Here is a 13537-nt window from a genome sequence, read left to right as displayed (position 1 = left end):
ATTATTGTATAGGAAGGTTTATTTGTATTAAAGGTATTCTGTTTGCATCAGAACTTGCCAAATATGACATTATGATATTTCCTGGGGTTCAGCATCACTACCTGTAAGCCCCATGTGTCTAGAGCCAATACAGGTACATTACGGACCCACTTGCTGCAGTCCTTGTCACCTGATCACGGTCCTGATCGGCTTCGCAAGGCAGTGCTTCCTCGGCACGTTACCATGGCGTGCTTACGTCGTAATGCGGACCGAGCCGATTGGTTGGTTTGACGCAGTTACTTGGGTGACGGCCTCCACACGTGATCGGGTACGTCCAAAGACTTAGGTCGGCGGCCATGCCGGTTTCAGGGAAGTGGGTGAGTGACTGAGTTGTGTGTTTTGACCATTAAGGTTTAGATCTGGGATGGGGAAAGGAGGCTGCTACTGTGAGCTGAGCTCAGAACCCTCGAGCCGGCAGGGCAGCTGGCTTTGCTCGGGCGTGTACTAGTGTTTAACCGGGTTCCGGCACTCGTCTGGAGTCAAAGGCTAATCACACCCCCTCCCGGCAACGGCAACACCGCCACGGTCAGATTAGGTCAGGTCAGCCAACTCCGCCCCCACTGATTTTACCCCCAGCCTCCCAACTGTCTCACAATCCCTCTACCCCCCCCCCCCCCCCCCCAACAACCCCCCCAACTGTCACAATCGCTCTACTCCCCCACCCCCCAACAACCCCCCCAACTGTCTCACAATCCCTCTACCCCCCCCCAACAACCCCCCCAACTGTCTCACAATCCCTCTACCCCCCCCCAACAACCCCCCCAAATGTCTCACAATCCCTCTACCCCCCCCCCCCCCCCAACAACTCCCCAACTGTCTCACAATCCCTCTACCCACCCCCCCCCCAACTGTTTCACAATCCCTCTACCCCCCCCCCCAACAACCCCCCCCAACTGTTTCACAATCCCTCTACCACCCCCCCCCCCCCCCCCTCAAACAACCCCCCCAACTGTTTCACAATCCCTTTATCCCTTGCTGGACCCAGGAAAGTGAACAGCTGCTCGAAGAATACAGGGAAAGTGAGGACCCCAACGTGGCAAAAGCACTCCTCAAGTCCCTTAACGAAGGATGCCTCAGAAGATGGTGGGAAACAGCAGAGAACATTGATTTCATGCACTCAAGTCGAAAGGCGTGGAAACCTCTCTGCTGACTGGGAGCAGCCAAGTAACAACCACAACACCGGTCCAGAGTCAATGCTGATGCCGTAGCTTCACAACTCCCAATAAAGCCAATGATACTGGTCAGCAGGAAAGATAAGTGGATGATAAAAGCAGCCCTGATAGTCTCTCAAGACTATTCCAAAGCAGACAGACATCTCAAGCCCTTACACAAAAGAGAAAGTGGACAGTGCCTTATCGGCTGCCAAGCCAGGCAAAGCAGCAGGAGTCGACAGAACATCGAATCACAGGGAAGGAAGTGGCTAGCAAAGCTGTTTGTCAACATCTGTAGCACAGGCACCATTCCAGACGTCTGGGGCCAATCTAAGATAGTGGCCATTGCCAAGCCAGGGAAACCACTCAATGACCCACGAAGCTACCACCCCATCGCCCTGCTCTCAATAACATATAAGGTCCTGGAACATCTGCTAAACAGACTGAGCCCCATCCCGGAAGCAGCAATGCCTCTCGCCCCACTGCCAACTGCCAAAAATGGCAATTTTTTTGCACAAGCCACAACTGCTTCAAGAAGATCCTGACGCTGACCTCAGATATGGGACCAGTTTTCAGAAAGGCCTAAAGACAGGAACCACCTTTGTTGACTATCCTGTGCCTATGTCACAGTGTGGCATACAGACATGCTGCTTACATTCTTCAAAATCATCTGCTGTGTGAAAAACCCACAACTAACCAACTCCGTGATCAGCAACCGACAGTTCTGGGTGCACCTTGGAGATCAAATCAGCTGTTCATACATAACCAACAACGGGCTCGCACAGGGATCAGTTCTCACACTGGCCTATATATATATATACACCAGTGACCTCCCTCCCACAAAGTCACATCTCTTCATATATATTCACGACTTGGATCTAGCTTTCCAGGCTAAAGAACTTCAGGACATTGAGCAAACACTCACTGAAGATCTATGTTCTCTGGAAGCCCAATTCTACCCAAACAACTCGAAGGCCAGGGAAGAACTTCACATCGAGGTTTGCGGCTGACCACTCACCCACAACCCAACAGCAAAATACCTTGGCATCACTCTTGACCATACATTGACCTACTGGCAACACCTCCAGAACACAGGCGTCAAGGTCAGGAGTGAATCTCCATAAGGAAGCTGGCTGGTACCACCTGGGGCAGCGGAGCCTACACACTACGCACTGCTTCACTAGCCCTGGTCTACCCAACAGCAGCGTACTGCAGGCTCAACCTGGCTCAGGAGCCACCACACAAATATGGCAGAACTCTACCTCCGGGCAATTATCGGGCTTATTTCTGGAACGTTGAGGCCAACACAACTGGAGTGGCTTCCTGTGCTAGCATACATTGAATCTCCTGATGTCTGCAGGGAGAAGATTCTCCTCAAAGAATACCACTGGCTGACAGCTAATGAAGCACTCCCATTGATATAGGATATCATAAAACTCCACACACACACCTGAAATCTCGTAGCCCCTACTGGAACACATCCCGCAAACTGACGACAGCCTCACCTCTCGATGATGCACCTCCTTGTTGACTGCTAACATCACCAACCACAACGTGATAACAGACCCAAGTGGTGAAGTCCCAGGTTTCAACCTCCCACAGAAAATCTGGACAACCCTCAACCACTTGATGAGCCAGGGAAGATGTGGTCATCCAAATCAGACCACCTATTGAATTCTTAGCCTGAGAGATCCATTCCTGGTGTTATCACAACCAGTGACACTGCATCAGCTGAAGCCGCTGAATGGATTGTTAACCTCAACATCAAACTAGAACTGTTTCCCCAGTCATAAGAATATATAACAGTGACTACACTTCAGAAGTACTTAATTGACAGTAAAGCTCTTTGAGATGTTTGATGGCCATGAAAGGCGCTATATAAATGCGAGTCTTCTCTTTCTCACTCACCCGCTCCCCCAGCCATTCCTCCCATTCACACCTCATCAACTCCTCCCCATCCATTCCTCATTCATCCACTCATCTACTCTCCTAATTCTGGAACAATCTCCCCAGGTGCTGCGGTATCCCCTCTTCCCTGACATTGGCTAAATCCCCATCTGTCTCCCCAGTGCTACCTGTGCTAGCTTCCCTGTGAGGGACAGCTGTTTGATGGGCACCAGGGAGTAGTTCTTTACACAAGGTGGAGTTGGTTTCGAGCAAGAATTGTTGAGGCTAGGATACTGGACTTATTTGAGAAAGAATTGGATACTGTAAGGGGGACGTTGTAATGATGGTATTCAGGAAGAAGATCAAATAGACTGAAGGGCCTGTTTTTCCTTAACAGAAGTAGGCTGTTTAGCCCCTCGAGCCTGTTCTGCCATTCACTGAGATCATTGCTGGTCTGTGCCCTAACTCCACATATTTCAGTTCAAAGTAAATGCTGATTCACGTGCTTAGTCTTAGAATTTCCAAATATCATTTATGGAATTTCCTCATCAAAGCTATCTCTACCCAGTACTGTGCAGTTTGGAACCATTTGAATCAGAAAAGGGAGGATGCTGATCAAACACATTCCTGTAAGAACACCATTTTTAAAACTGTGGAAGCAGCAATTTGGTCTAAACAAAGTTAGTTCATAATTTTTCATCACCCCCAATATGCATCCGCACGTTGTGAGGGAAAGGCCTGCTACCCGACCTGAACCTGACAGAACCCGACGACGTGTCGGTTTCAGGTTGGGTCGCTCTTCCGGGTCTGGCTTTCGGGCTTGGGCCGGGTCTGGGTCGGAAACACACAGCAAGAAGTGTTAAAAGTAAAAAACCTACCTGAGCTGGGAGTCCGGAATGTCAAAGAGGGAAACTCTGAGTCTGAGCAGTGAGCGAGTGAGTGTCTCTACGACGTCATCATGCTCATGCTGCAGTTTCCTGCAGATTGGGAGTCACAAGGTAGGTAAAGGGAACATTCCGGTGGTTAGGTCGGGTCGGGCACAGGAAAAAATGGAGGGACTCGGGTCGGGCTCGGGTCTGTTGTGGTTCTGTCGGGTTCGGGTCGGGTTTTTTTCTTGTGACCTGAGCAGGCCTTTATTGTGAGGCCAAGTGGTCAAACCGAGATCTCTTGTTACTGTGAGCTCGGCTTGCTGGAGCCCTATCGCTTGTCAGTTTATGATCTCCTTGCCTTTGGTTAGGTGGATAAATAGTCTTCTCAGACCAGGGCTCAGGGTATAACCCAAACATAAATTTATTTAATATTAAACAAAAATAAAAAGTACTCAGTACAAATGGTATATTTATAGTAATTGTAATCATACTGTTCTCTGAAAATTCAGAGTAGTAAAGATGCTTGTCCTTTGCAATGTTAAAAATAAATACGGTCTTTGAAAAACAGTCACTTTTTACATGACAAAAGGCTATCATGGAGCTACTGAATTGTCCAATTTGTCTGCTATCTTGAGGCTGACTCCCGAGTCGCATAAAGGTATACAGGTATATCCCACACTGTTATTCTGAAACAGTATTTGTCAGTGTCATCTGTGAACATCAGGAACAGGGATAGGCCATTCAGCCCCTCAAGCCTACTCTGCTCTTCAGTTCATTTGTGGCTGATCTGTACCTGCCTTTGTTCCATATACCTTAATACTCTTGTCTCTCAGAAATCTTATCGATTCTCGTCTTGAAAGCTTCAATTGTCCCAGCACCCACAGCATTTTGGGGGAGAGGCTTCCAGCTTTCCACTAACATTTGTGTGACAAAGTGTTTCCTGATTTCTTTCATGAATCGCATGGCTCTATTTTTAAGATTATGTCCTCTTGTTCTTGACTCTCCCACCTCTCGTAATTATTCACAAGGTGTCAATTAGTTGGAAAATATGTACTCAAAATGCTTCTGACTCTTGCAGCCAAATATCAAGCATACCTGTATCAAATCAAAGTGGCCAACTGAATAGAATGCCAGCGAAAAAGTATCAGGAATTGCTCCTGAGGAATAATGCAGCTGAACTGACCCCTTTATATCCTGGACTGTAATGTATATTCCTGCAGCTTAATACCAACCAGCTCATAATTATCCCAGTGTATACCAAGGTCAGCAGCAAAGTATCCAATATTTAGGCAAAAAAGCTTCTTTTTATCACTTTCTTCTCTCTTCAGAACTTGTTTAATTGCATCCTGAACCCCTTTATTCTATGATTCCACCCTTGCTTCCTCTGAATGAAAAAGTTCTGCCTAACTTCCAGATTTTTTATTTTATAGCTCCCCAACACCCCGTGCCCCAGCCTTCTGCTGTATGAGCAATTTACTTTGTCATTTGTCTTTGCAACTGTGGAACCTTCATTTAAATCACGTTTCCAAAGGACTAAGTATTGCTATTGAATCATAGAATGATACCATACAGAAGGAGGTCATTCGGCTTATACAATTAGTTTCACTCCCCTGCTCTTTCCCCGTACCCCTGTCAATTTTTTGCCTTCCAGTATTTATCCAATTCTGTTCTGAATGTTATTGAATCTGCTTTGACCACCCTGTCAAGAAGTGCATTCCAGATCATAACAATTGGTGTTTTAACAAAAAAGGTTTCCTCATATCACATTTAGTTCTTTTTCCAATCACCTTAAATCTGTATCATCTGGTTACTGAAATAAAAACAAGAAATGCTGGAACCACTCAGCAGGTCTGGCAGCATCTGTGAAAAGAGAAGCAGAGTTAACGTTTCGGGTCAGTGCCCCTTCGGGACTGACAAATATTAGAAAAGTCACAGGTTATAAGTAGGTGAGGTGGGGGTGGGGCAAGAGATAACAAAGGAGGTCGAGATTGGACCAGGCCACATAGCTGACCAAAAGGTCACGGAGCAAAGGCAAACAATATGTTAATGGTGTGTTGAAAGACAAAGCATTAGTACAGATTAGGTGTTAATACACTGAATATTGTCTGGTTACTGACCTATCTTGTATTGGAAACAGTTTCTCCTTATTTACTCTTAACAAAACCCTTCCTGATTTTGAATATCTCTGTCAAGTCTCCTCTTAAACTTCTCTGCTGTAAGGAGAACAAACCAACTTCACACTCTCCACATAACTGAAGTCCCTTATCCTTGGTATGATTCTAGTGAATCTCTTCTGCATCCTCTCGAATCACTAGACATCCTTCCAAAACTGTGTTGCCCAAAATTAAGCACAATACTCCAGCTGAGGCTTCGTCAGTGTTTTTATAAAGGTTTAGCATACCTTCATCGTTTTTGTACTCTATTTTTCTATTTATAAAGCCAAGGATCCCATAAGCTTTTTTAACAGCCGTATCAACTTCTCCTGCCTCCTTCAAAGATTTGTTAATACACCCCCAGGTCGCTCTGCTCCTGCAACCCCCCCCCCCCTTTAAAATTGTACCATTTAGTTCATATTGCTGCTGCTCATACTTTGCCTTGGAACATAAATAGCAGCAGGACTAGGTCTTACGGCCCTTTGAGCCTGCTCTGCCATTCAATATGATTAGGGCTGAATTTCTATGTGCGACTTCATGCCTTATCCCCAAATTCCTTGTTTCCCTTAGTGCCCAAAAACCTTATCAATCTCACCCTGTTTATTGACTGAGTATCGACATCCCCCTGGGTTGAGAATTCCAAAGATTCATAACCCTCTGAGTGAAGAAATTTCTCCTCATCTCAGTCCGAAATGGCCAATCCCTTATCTTGAGACTATGAACACATGTGCAGGAAGTGTCTCCAGCAGCAGCTACTCGAAATCTGTGTTTCGGATCTGGATCGGCGGCTGGGGACACTGTGGAGAATCCGCCAGGCTGAGATCATTGTGGATAGCACGTACAGGGAGGTGGTCAAACCGCAAGTAACGACTGCTCAGGCAGAAAGGGAATGGGTGACCGCCAGGCAGAGTAGAAGAACTAGGCAGGTAGTGCAGGACTCCCCTGGGTCCATCTCCCTATCTAACAGATTTTCTGCATTGGATACTGTTGGGGGGGAGATGGCTTCTCGCGAATGCAGCAAGAGCCAAGTCTGTGGCATCATGGGTGGCTCAGCTGCACAGGAGGAGAGGAAATAGAGTGGGAGAGCTATAATTTTAGGGGATTCTATCGTAAGGGGTACAGATAGGCGTTTCTGTGGCCGCAAACGTGACTCCGGGATGGTATGTTGCCTCCCTGGTGCTAGGGTCAAGGATGTCACGGAGTGGCTGCAGGACATTCTGAAGGGGGAGTGTGAGCAGTCAGAGGTCATGGTACACATTGGTACCAACGACATAGGTAGAAAAAGGGATGAGGTCCTGCAATAAGAATTTAGGGAGCTGGGTAGCAGATTAAAAAGCAGGACCTCTAAGGTTGTAATCTCTGGATTACTCCCGGTGCCACGTGCTGGTGAGTATAGGAATAGGAGGATAGAGAATGTGTGGCTGAAGAGATGGTGCAGGAGGGAGGGCTTTAGTTTCCAGGATCACTGGGTCTGTTTCTGGCAAAGGTGGGACCTGTACAAGTTGGATGGGTTGCACCCGAACCGGAATGGAACTAACATCCTTGCTGGGAGGTCTCCTAGTGCTGTTTGGGGAGGCGGGGGGTGGATGGGATACAGAGTGGAGGTACAGTAAGGGGTGATGCACAGTCAAACATAGAAGAGAAACTAAGTCAGTCTGGAAGGCAGAGCAAATATAGATCTGTTAAGGCACAAGCGAATAATGCAAGGCTGGATTGCTTCTATTTTAATGCAAGGAGTCTTATTAGTAAGGCAGATGAATTGAGGGCGTTGATTAACACATGGGAATATGATATTGCTATCACAGAGACGTGGTTGAGGGAAGGGCAGGACTGGCAGCTCAATATTCCAGGGTATAGAATCTTCAGGTGTGACAGGGAGGGTGTAAATGAGGAGGTGGCATTGCACTGTTGATCAATCAGTCAATTACTGCAATAAGGAGGGATGATATCTTAGAAAGTTCCTCAAATGAGGCCATATCGGTAGAACTTAAAAACAAAAAGGGGGCAATCATTTGGCTGGGAGTGTACTACAGGCCTCCAAGCAGTCAGAGAGAGATAGAGGAGCAGATATGTAGGCAAATCTGAGAGGTATAAAAATAATAGGGTAATAATAGTAGGGGATTTCAACTTCCCCAATATCATCTGGGATAGTCGTAGTGCAAAAGGCTTAAAGGCGGCAGAATTCTTAATGTGCATCCAGGAGAGCTTTTTGAGCTACAAGTAGATAGTGTCCTACAAGAGAAGGGGCAACACTGGACCTAATCCTGGGGAATGAAGCTGGACAAATGGTAGAAGTGTCAGTGGGGGAGCATTTCGGGGATAGTGACCATAACTTCTTAAGATTTAAGGTAGTTATGGAAAAGGAAAAAGATGGACCGGAAATAAAGGTACTGAATTGGGGGAAGGCTGATTTCAATATGATAAAACAGGATCTGGCCAAAGTGGACTGGAAGCAGCTACTTGTAGGAAAGTCTACATCAGACCACTGGGAGTCATTCAAAAAGTAAATAGTGAGAGTTCAGGGCCAACATGTTCCTGTAAAGGTGAAGGTTAGGACCAACAAGCCCAGGGAACCCTGGATGTCAAGGGATATAGAGGATTGGAGAAGGGAAACAAAACGAGGCTTATGGCAGATTCAGAGGGCTGAAAACAGCGGAGGCCCTAGAGGAGTATAGAAAGTGTAGGGGGTACTTAAAGTAATTATGAGATCGAAGAGGGGCATGTGAAAGCACTGGCGGGCAAGATAGAGGAAGATCCCAAGGCGTTTTATAAGTATATTAAGGGCAAGAGGATAACCAGGGAAAGACTGGGGCCCATTAGGGACCAAAGTGGCAATCTGTGTGTGGAGCCGGAGGACATAGGTGAGGTTTTAAATTATTACTTTTCATCTGTGTTCACTATGGAGAAGGACGATGTAGGTGTAGAGATCAGGGAGGGGGATTGTGATATACTTGAACAAATTAGCATTGAAAGGGAGGAGGTATTAGCTGTTTCTGCGGACTTAAAAGTGGATAAATCCCCAGGCCCAGATGAGATGTATCTCAGGCTGTTATGTGAGGCAATAGAGGAGATAGCAGGGGCTCTCACACAAATTTTCAAATCCCCTCTGGCCACAGGAGAAGTACCAGAAGACTGGAGAACAGCGAATGTGGTACCATTATTCAAGAAGGGCAGCAGGGATAAACCAGGTAATTACAGGCCAGTGAGTCTAACATCAGTGGTAGGGAAACTATTGGAAAAAATTCTGAAGGACAGGATTAATCTCCACTTGGAGAGGCAGGGATTAATCAGGGATAGTCAGCATGGCTTTGTCAGGGGGAGATCTTGTCTAACAAACTTGATTGAATTTTTCTAGGAGGTGACTAGATATGTAGATGAGGGTAAAGTAGTTGATGTAGTCTACATGGACTTCAGTAAGGCTTTTGATAAGGACCCACATGGGAGATTGGTTAAGAAGGTATGAGCCCATGGAATCCAGGGCAATTTGGTAAATTGGATCCAAAATTGGCTCAGTGGTGGGAGGCAGAGGGTGATGGTCGAGGGTTGTTTATGCGAGTGGATCCTGTGACCAGTGGTGTCGTAAATAGTGAGGAGGAAAGTCTTAGATTATGGGACTATATAGATGGGCTGGTAAGATGGGCGGAGCTGTGACAAATGGAATTTAATCCTGAGAAGTGTGAGGTGATGCATTTTGGAAGGCAAGGGAATGGATGGTAGGACTGTAGGAAGTATAGAGGGACCTTGGTGTCCATGTCCATAGATCACTGAAGGCAGCAGCACAGGTAGATAAGGTGGTTAGGAAGGCATATGGGATACTTGCCTTTATTCGCCGAGGCATAGAATATAAGAGCAGGGAAGTTATGATGGAGCTGTATAAAATGCTAGTTAGGCCACAGTTGGAGTACTATGTCCAGTTCTGGTCACCACACTATAGGAAGGATGTGATTGCACTGAAGAGGGTGCAGAGGAGATTCACCAGGATGTTGCCTGGGCTGGAGCATTTCAGCTATGAAGAGAGACTGTATAGGCTTGGGTTGTTTTCTTTAGAGTAAAGAAGGCTGAGGGGGAACCTGATTGAGGTATACAAAATTATGAGGGGCATAGATAGGTTAGATTGGAAGAAACTTTTTCCCTTAGCGGAGGGGTCAATAACCAGGGGGCATAGATTTAAGGTAAGGGGCAGGAGGTTTAGAGGGGATTTGAGGGAAAAAAATTTCACCCAGAGGGTGGTTGGAATCTGGAACGCACTGCCTGAAGGGGTGGTAGAGGCATGAACCCTCACAACATTTAAGAAGTATTTAGATGAGCACTTGAAATGCCATAGCATACAAGGCAACTGTGTAACAGCCCCGACAAACAAATTTTTCTGCAGCACCTGTGGTAGAGCCTGTCACTCTAGAATTGGCCTTTATAGCCACTCCAGGCGCTGCTCCACACACCACTGACCACCTCCAGGCGCTTACCTATTGTCTGTCGAGATAAGGAGGCCAAAGAGTGACAAGGCTACTGGCCAGGTGCTGGAAAATGGGATTAGAATAGATGGGTGCTTGATGGCTGGCACAGACGCGATGGACCGAAGGGCCTGTTTCTGTGCTCTGACTCCTAGACTCACCAGCCATAAAAACAGCCTCACAGTGTCTATCCTTTCAAGCCCTCTAAGAATTTCTTATGTTTCAATGACATCAGCACTCATTTTTCTAAATGCCACAGAATATAGGCCCATTGAACTCTATCTCTGCTCATCGGACAGCTCTCTCGTCCCAAGAATGAATCTAGTGAACCTTCATTGCACCCGACCCCCCTAAGGCAAGTATAATCCTGCCTAGGTTTAGGAGACCAGAACTATACACAGTACTCCAGGTGTGGTCTCACCAAAGCCCTGTACAATTCCTTACTCTTGTACTCTGACCCCTTGCAACAAAGGGCAAAGTATCATTTTCCTACAAGAACAAAATACTGTGGATGCTGAAAATTTGGAATGAAAACTGAAAATGCTGGAAATACTCAGCAGGTTTGGCAGCATTGATGGAGAGAGAAACAATTAACATTTCAGGTGGATGACTTTTCATCAGAGCTTTCGTTGATCTGAAACATTAACCCTGTTCCTTTCTTCACAGGTCCTGCATGACCTGCTAAAGATTTCCAGCATTTTCTGTTTTAATATTTTCCTTCGTAATTGCTTGCTGTACTTGGATATTAACTTTCTGTGATTCATGTACAAGGACAGCCTAATCACTCTGAATCCTAACATTTACTAGTCACCCACCATTTAAAAATTCTGCTTTTCCGTTCATCCTATTATTGTGGACAATTTCACACTTCCACATAATATACATCATCTGCAGCCTCATTGCACCCTCCCCACAGCTTACTTCCCCATCTAACTTTGTATCGTCAGCAAGCTTGAATATATTAGACTCGGCCCCCCCATCTAAGTCATTGATATAAACATAGAAAATAGCAGCAGGGGTAAGCCATTCAGCTCTTCGGGCCTGCTCCGCCATTCAAAAAAATATCATGGCTGACCGTCTAATTTAGTACCCTGTTCCCGCTTTCTCTCCATATCCCTTGATCCCTTTGGAATTAAGAAATATATCTATCTCCTTGAATATATTTAATGACTTGGTCACCACTGCCTTCTGCGGTAGAGAATTCCACAGGTTCAGCACCCTCTGTGAAGAAATTTCTCCTCATCTCGGTATCCTGACTGTGACCTCTGGTTCTGGACTCCCCAGCCATTGGAAGCATCCTCCCTGCATCTAGCCTGTCTAGTCCTGTTAGAATTTTATAGGTTTCTATGAGATCCCCTCTCATTCTTCGAAACTCGAGTGAATATAGGCCTAGTCGACCCAATCTCTCCTCATCCGTCAATCCTGCCATCCCAGGAATCAGCCTAGTAAATCTTTTTTGCACTCCCTCCATGGCAAGAACATCCTTCCTAAGATAAGGAGACCAAAACTGCACACAATACTCCAGATGTGGTCTCACCAAGGCCCTGTATAACTGCAGTAAGACATCCTTGCTCCTGTACTCAAATCCTCTTGCAATGAAGGCCAACATACCATTCACCTTTATAACTGCTTGCTGCACCTGAATGCTTGCTTTCAATGATTGCTGTTCAAGGACACCCAGGTCTCGTTGCACCTCCCCCTTTCCCAATCTATCACCTTTCAGATAATAATCGGCCTTTCTGTTTTTACAACCAAAGTGGATAACCTCACATTTGTCCATGTTATACTGCATCTGCCATGCATTTGCCCACTCACCCAACTTGTCCAAATCACATTTGAGTCTGTTTGCATCCTCCTCACAGCTCACATTCATCCCCCCCCACCCCCCCTCCCCCCCCCCCCCCCTGCCAGCTTTGTGTCATCTGCAAACTTGGAAATGTTACATTTAGTTCCCTCATCCAAGTCATTAATATATATAGTGAATAGCTGGGGCCCAAGCATTGATCCCTGCGGTACCCCACTAGTCCCTGCCTGCCACCTGGAAAATGATACGTTTATTCCTACTCTGTTTCCTGTGTGTCAACTAATTCTTAATCCATACCAGTATATTATCCCCAATCCCATGTGCTGTAATTTTGTACACTCACCTCTTATGTGGGACAAAAGCCTTCTGAAAATCCAAATACACCACATCCACTGGTTCTCCCTTATCTATTCTACTAGTTACATCCTCAAAAAACTCCAGTAGATTTGTTAAGCATGACTTCCCTTTCGTAAACCCATGCTGACTTTGCCCAGTCCCGTTTATGCTTTCCAGGTGTTCTGCTATCACATCCTTTATAATAGACTCTAGCATTTTCCCCACTACTGATGTAAGGCTAACTGATCTGTAGTTCCCTGTTTTTTCTCTCCCTCCTATTTTAAATAGTGGGGTTACATTTGCCACCCTCCAATCTGTAGGAACTGCTCCAGAGTTTATAGAATTTTGGAGGATGACCACCAATGCATCCACTATTTCCAGGGCCACTTCCTTTAGTACTCTGGGATGTAGATTATCAGACCCTGGGGATTTGTCAGCCTTTAACCCCATTAATTTCCCTAGCACTTTTTTTTTACTAATACTGATTTCCTTCAGTTCCTCTCTCTCATTCGATCTTTGGTTCCCTAACATTTTCTGGGAGGCTATTTGTGTCCTCCTTTGTGAAGACAGAACCAAAGTATGTATTTAATTGTTTTGCCATTTCTTTGTTCCCCATTATAATTTCCCCATTTATGACTATAAGGGACCTACATTAGTCTTCACTAATCTTTTTCTCTTCACATATATAGATTGTAAATAGCGGAGGCCCAAGCACAGATCTTTGCGGCACTCCACCAGTTAGACCCTACAATCTCGAAATGACCCATTTATTCCTACTTTCTGTTTTCTGTCCATTAACCAATTCTCAATCCTTGCTAATATATTATCCCCAATCCCATGAGTCCTA

At 45.8% G+C, this 13537-nt stretch overlaps 1 protein-coding gene across 2 annotated transcripts in view; it reads left to right on the top strand.

Moving 5' to 3' along the window:
• Nucleotides 1–270: 270 nt before the first annotated feature.
• tbrg4 (transforming growth factor beta regulator 4) overlaps nt 271–13537 on the top strand; it is a 61400-nt gene continuing 48133 nt past the window's right edge. The window contains exon 1 of one of the 2 annotated variants that reach the window (XM_068031507.1): nt 271–356. Coding sequence is in view for 1 of the 2 variants with exons in the window: in XM_068031506.1 (XP_067887607.1) it covers nt 4036–4075 (40 nt within the window). In the remaining variant the exon portion in view is untranslated. Of the gene's footprint in view, nt 357–1044; nt 4076–13537 lie in introns of those variants that run through there. The other variant, XM_068031506.1, reaches the window with a different exon arrangement.

The sequence above is a fragment of the Heterodontus francisci genome, chromosome 5, assembly GCF_036365525.1.
Source record: "Heterodontus francisci isolate sHetFra1 chromosome 5, sHetFra1.hap1, whole genome shotgun sequence".
Taxonomy (NCBI): Eukaryota; Metazoa; Chordata; class Chondrichthyes; order Heterodontiformes; family Heterodontidae; genus Heterodontus; species Heterodontus francisci.
The sequence above is the reverse complement of the archived record's forward strand: the minus strand, read 5'-3'. Positions and strand labels throughout refer to the sequence as shown.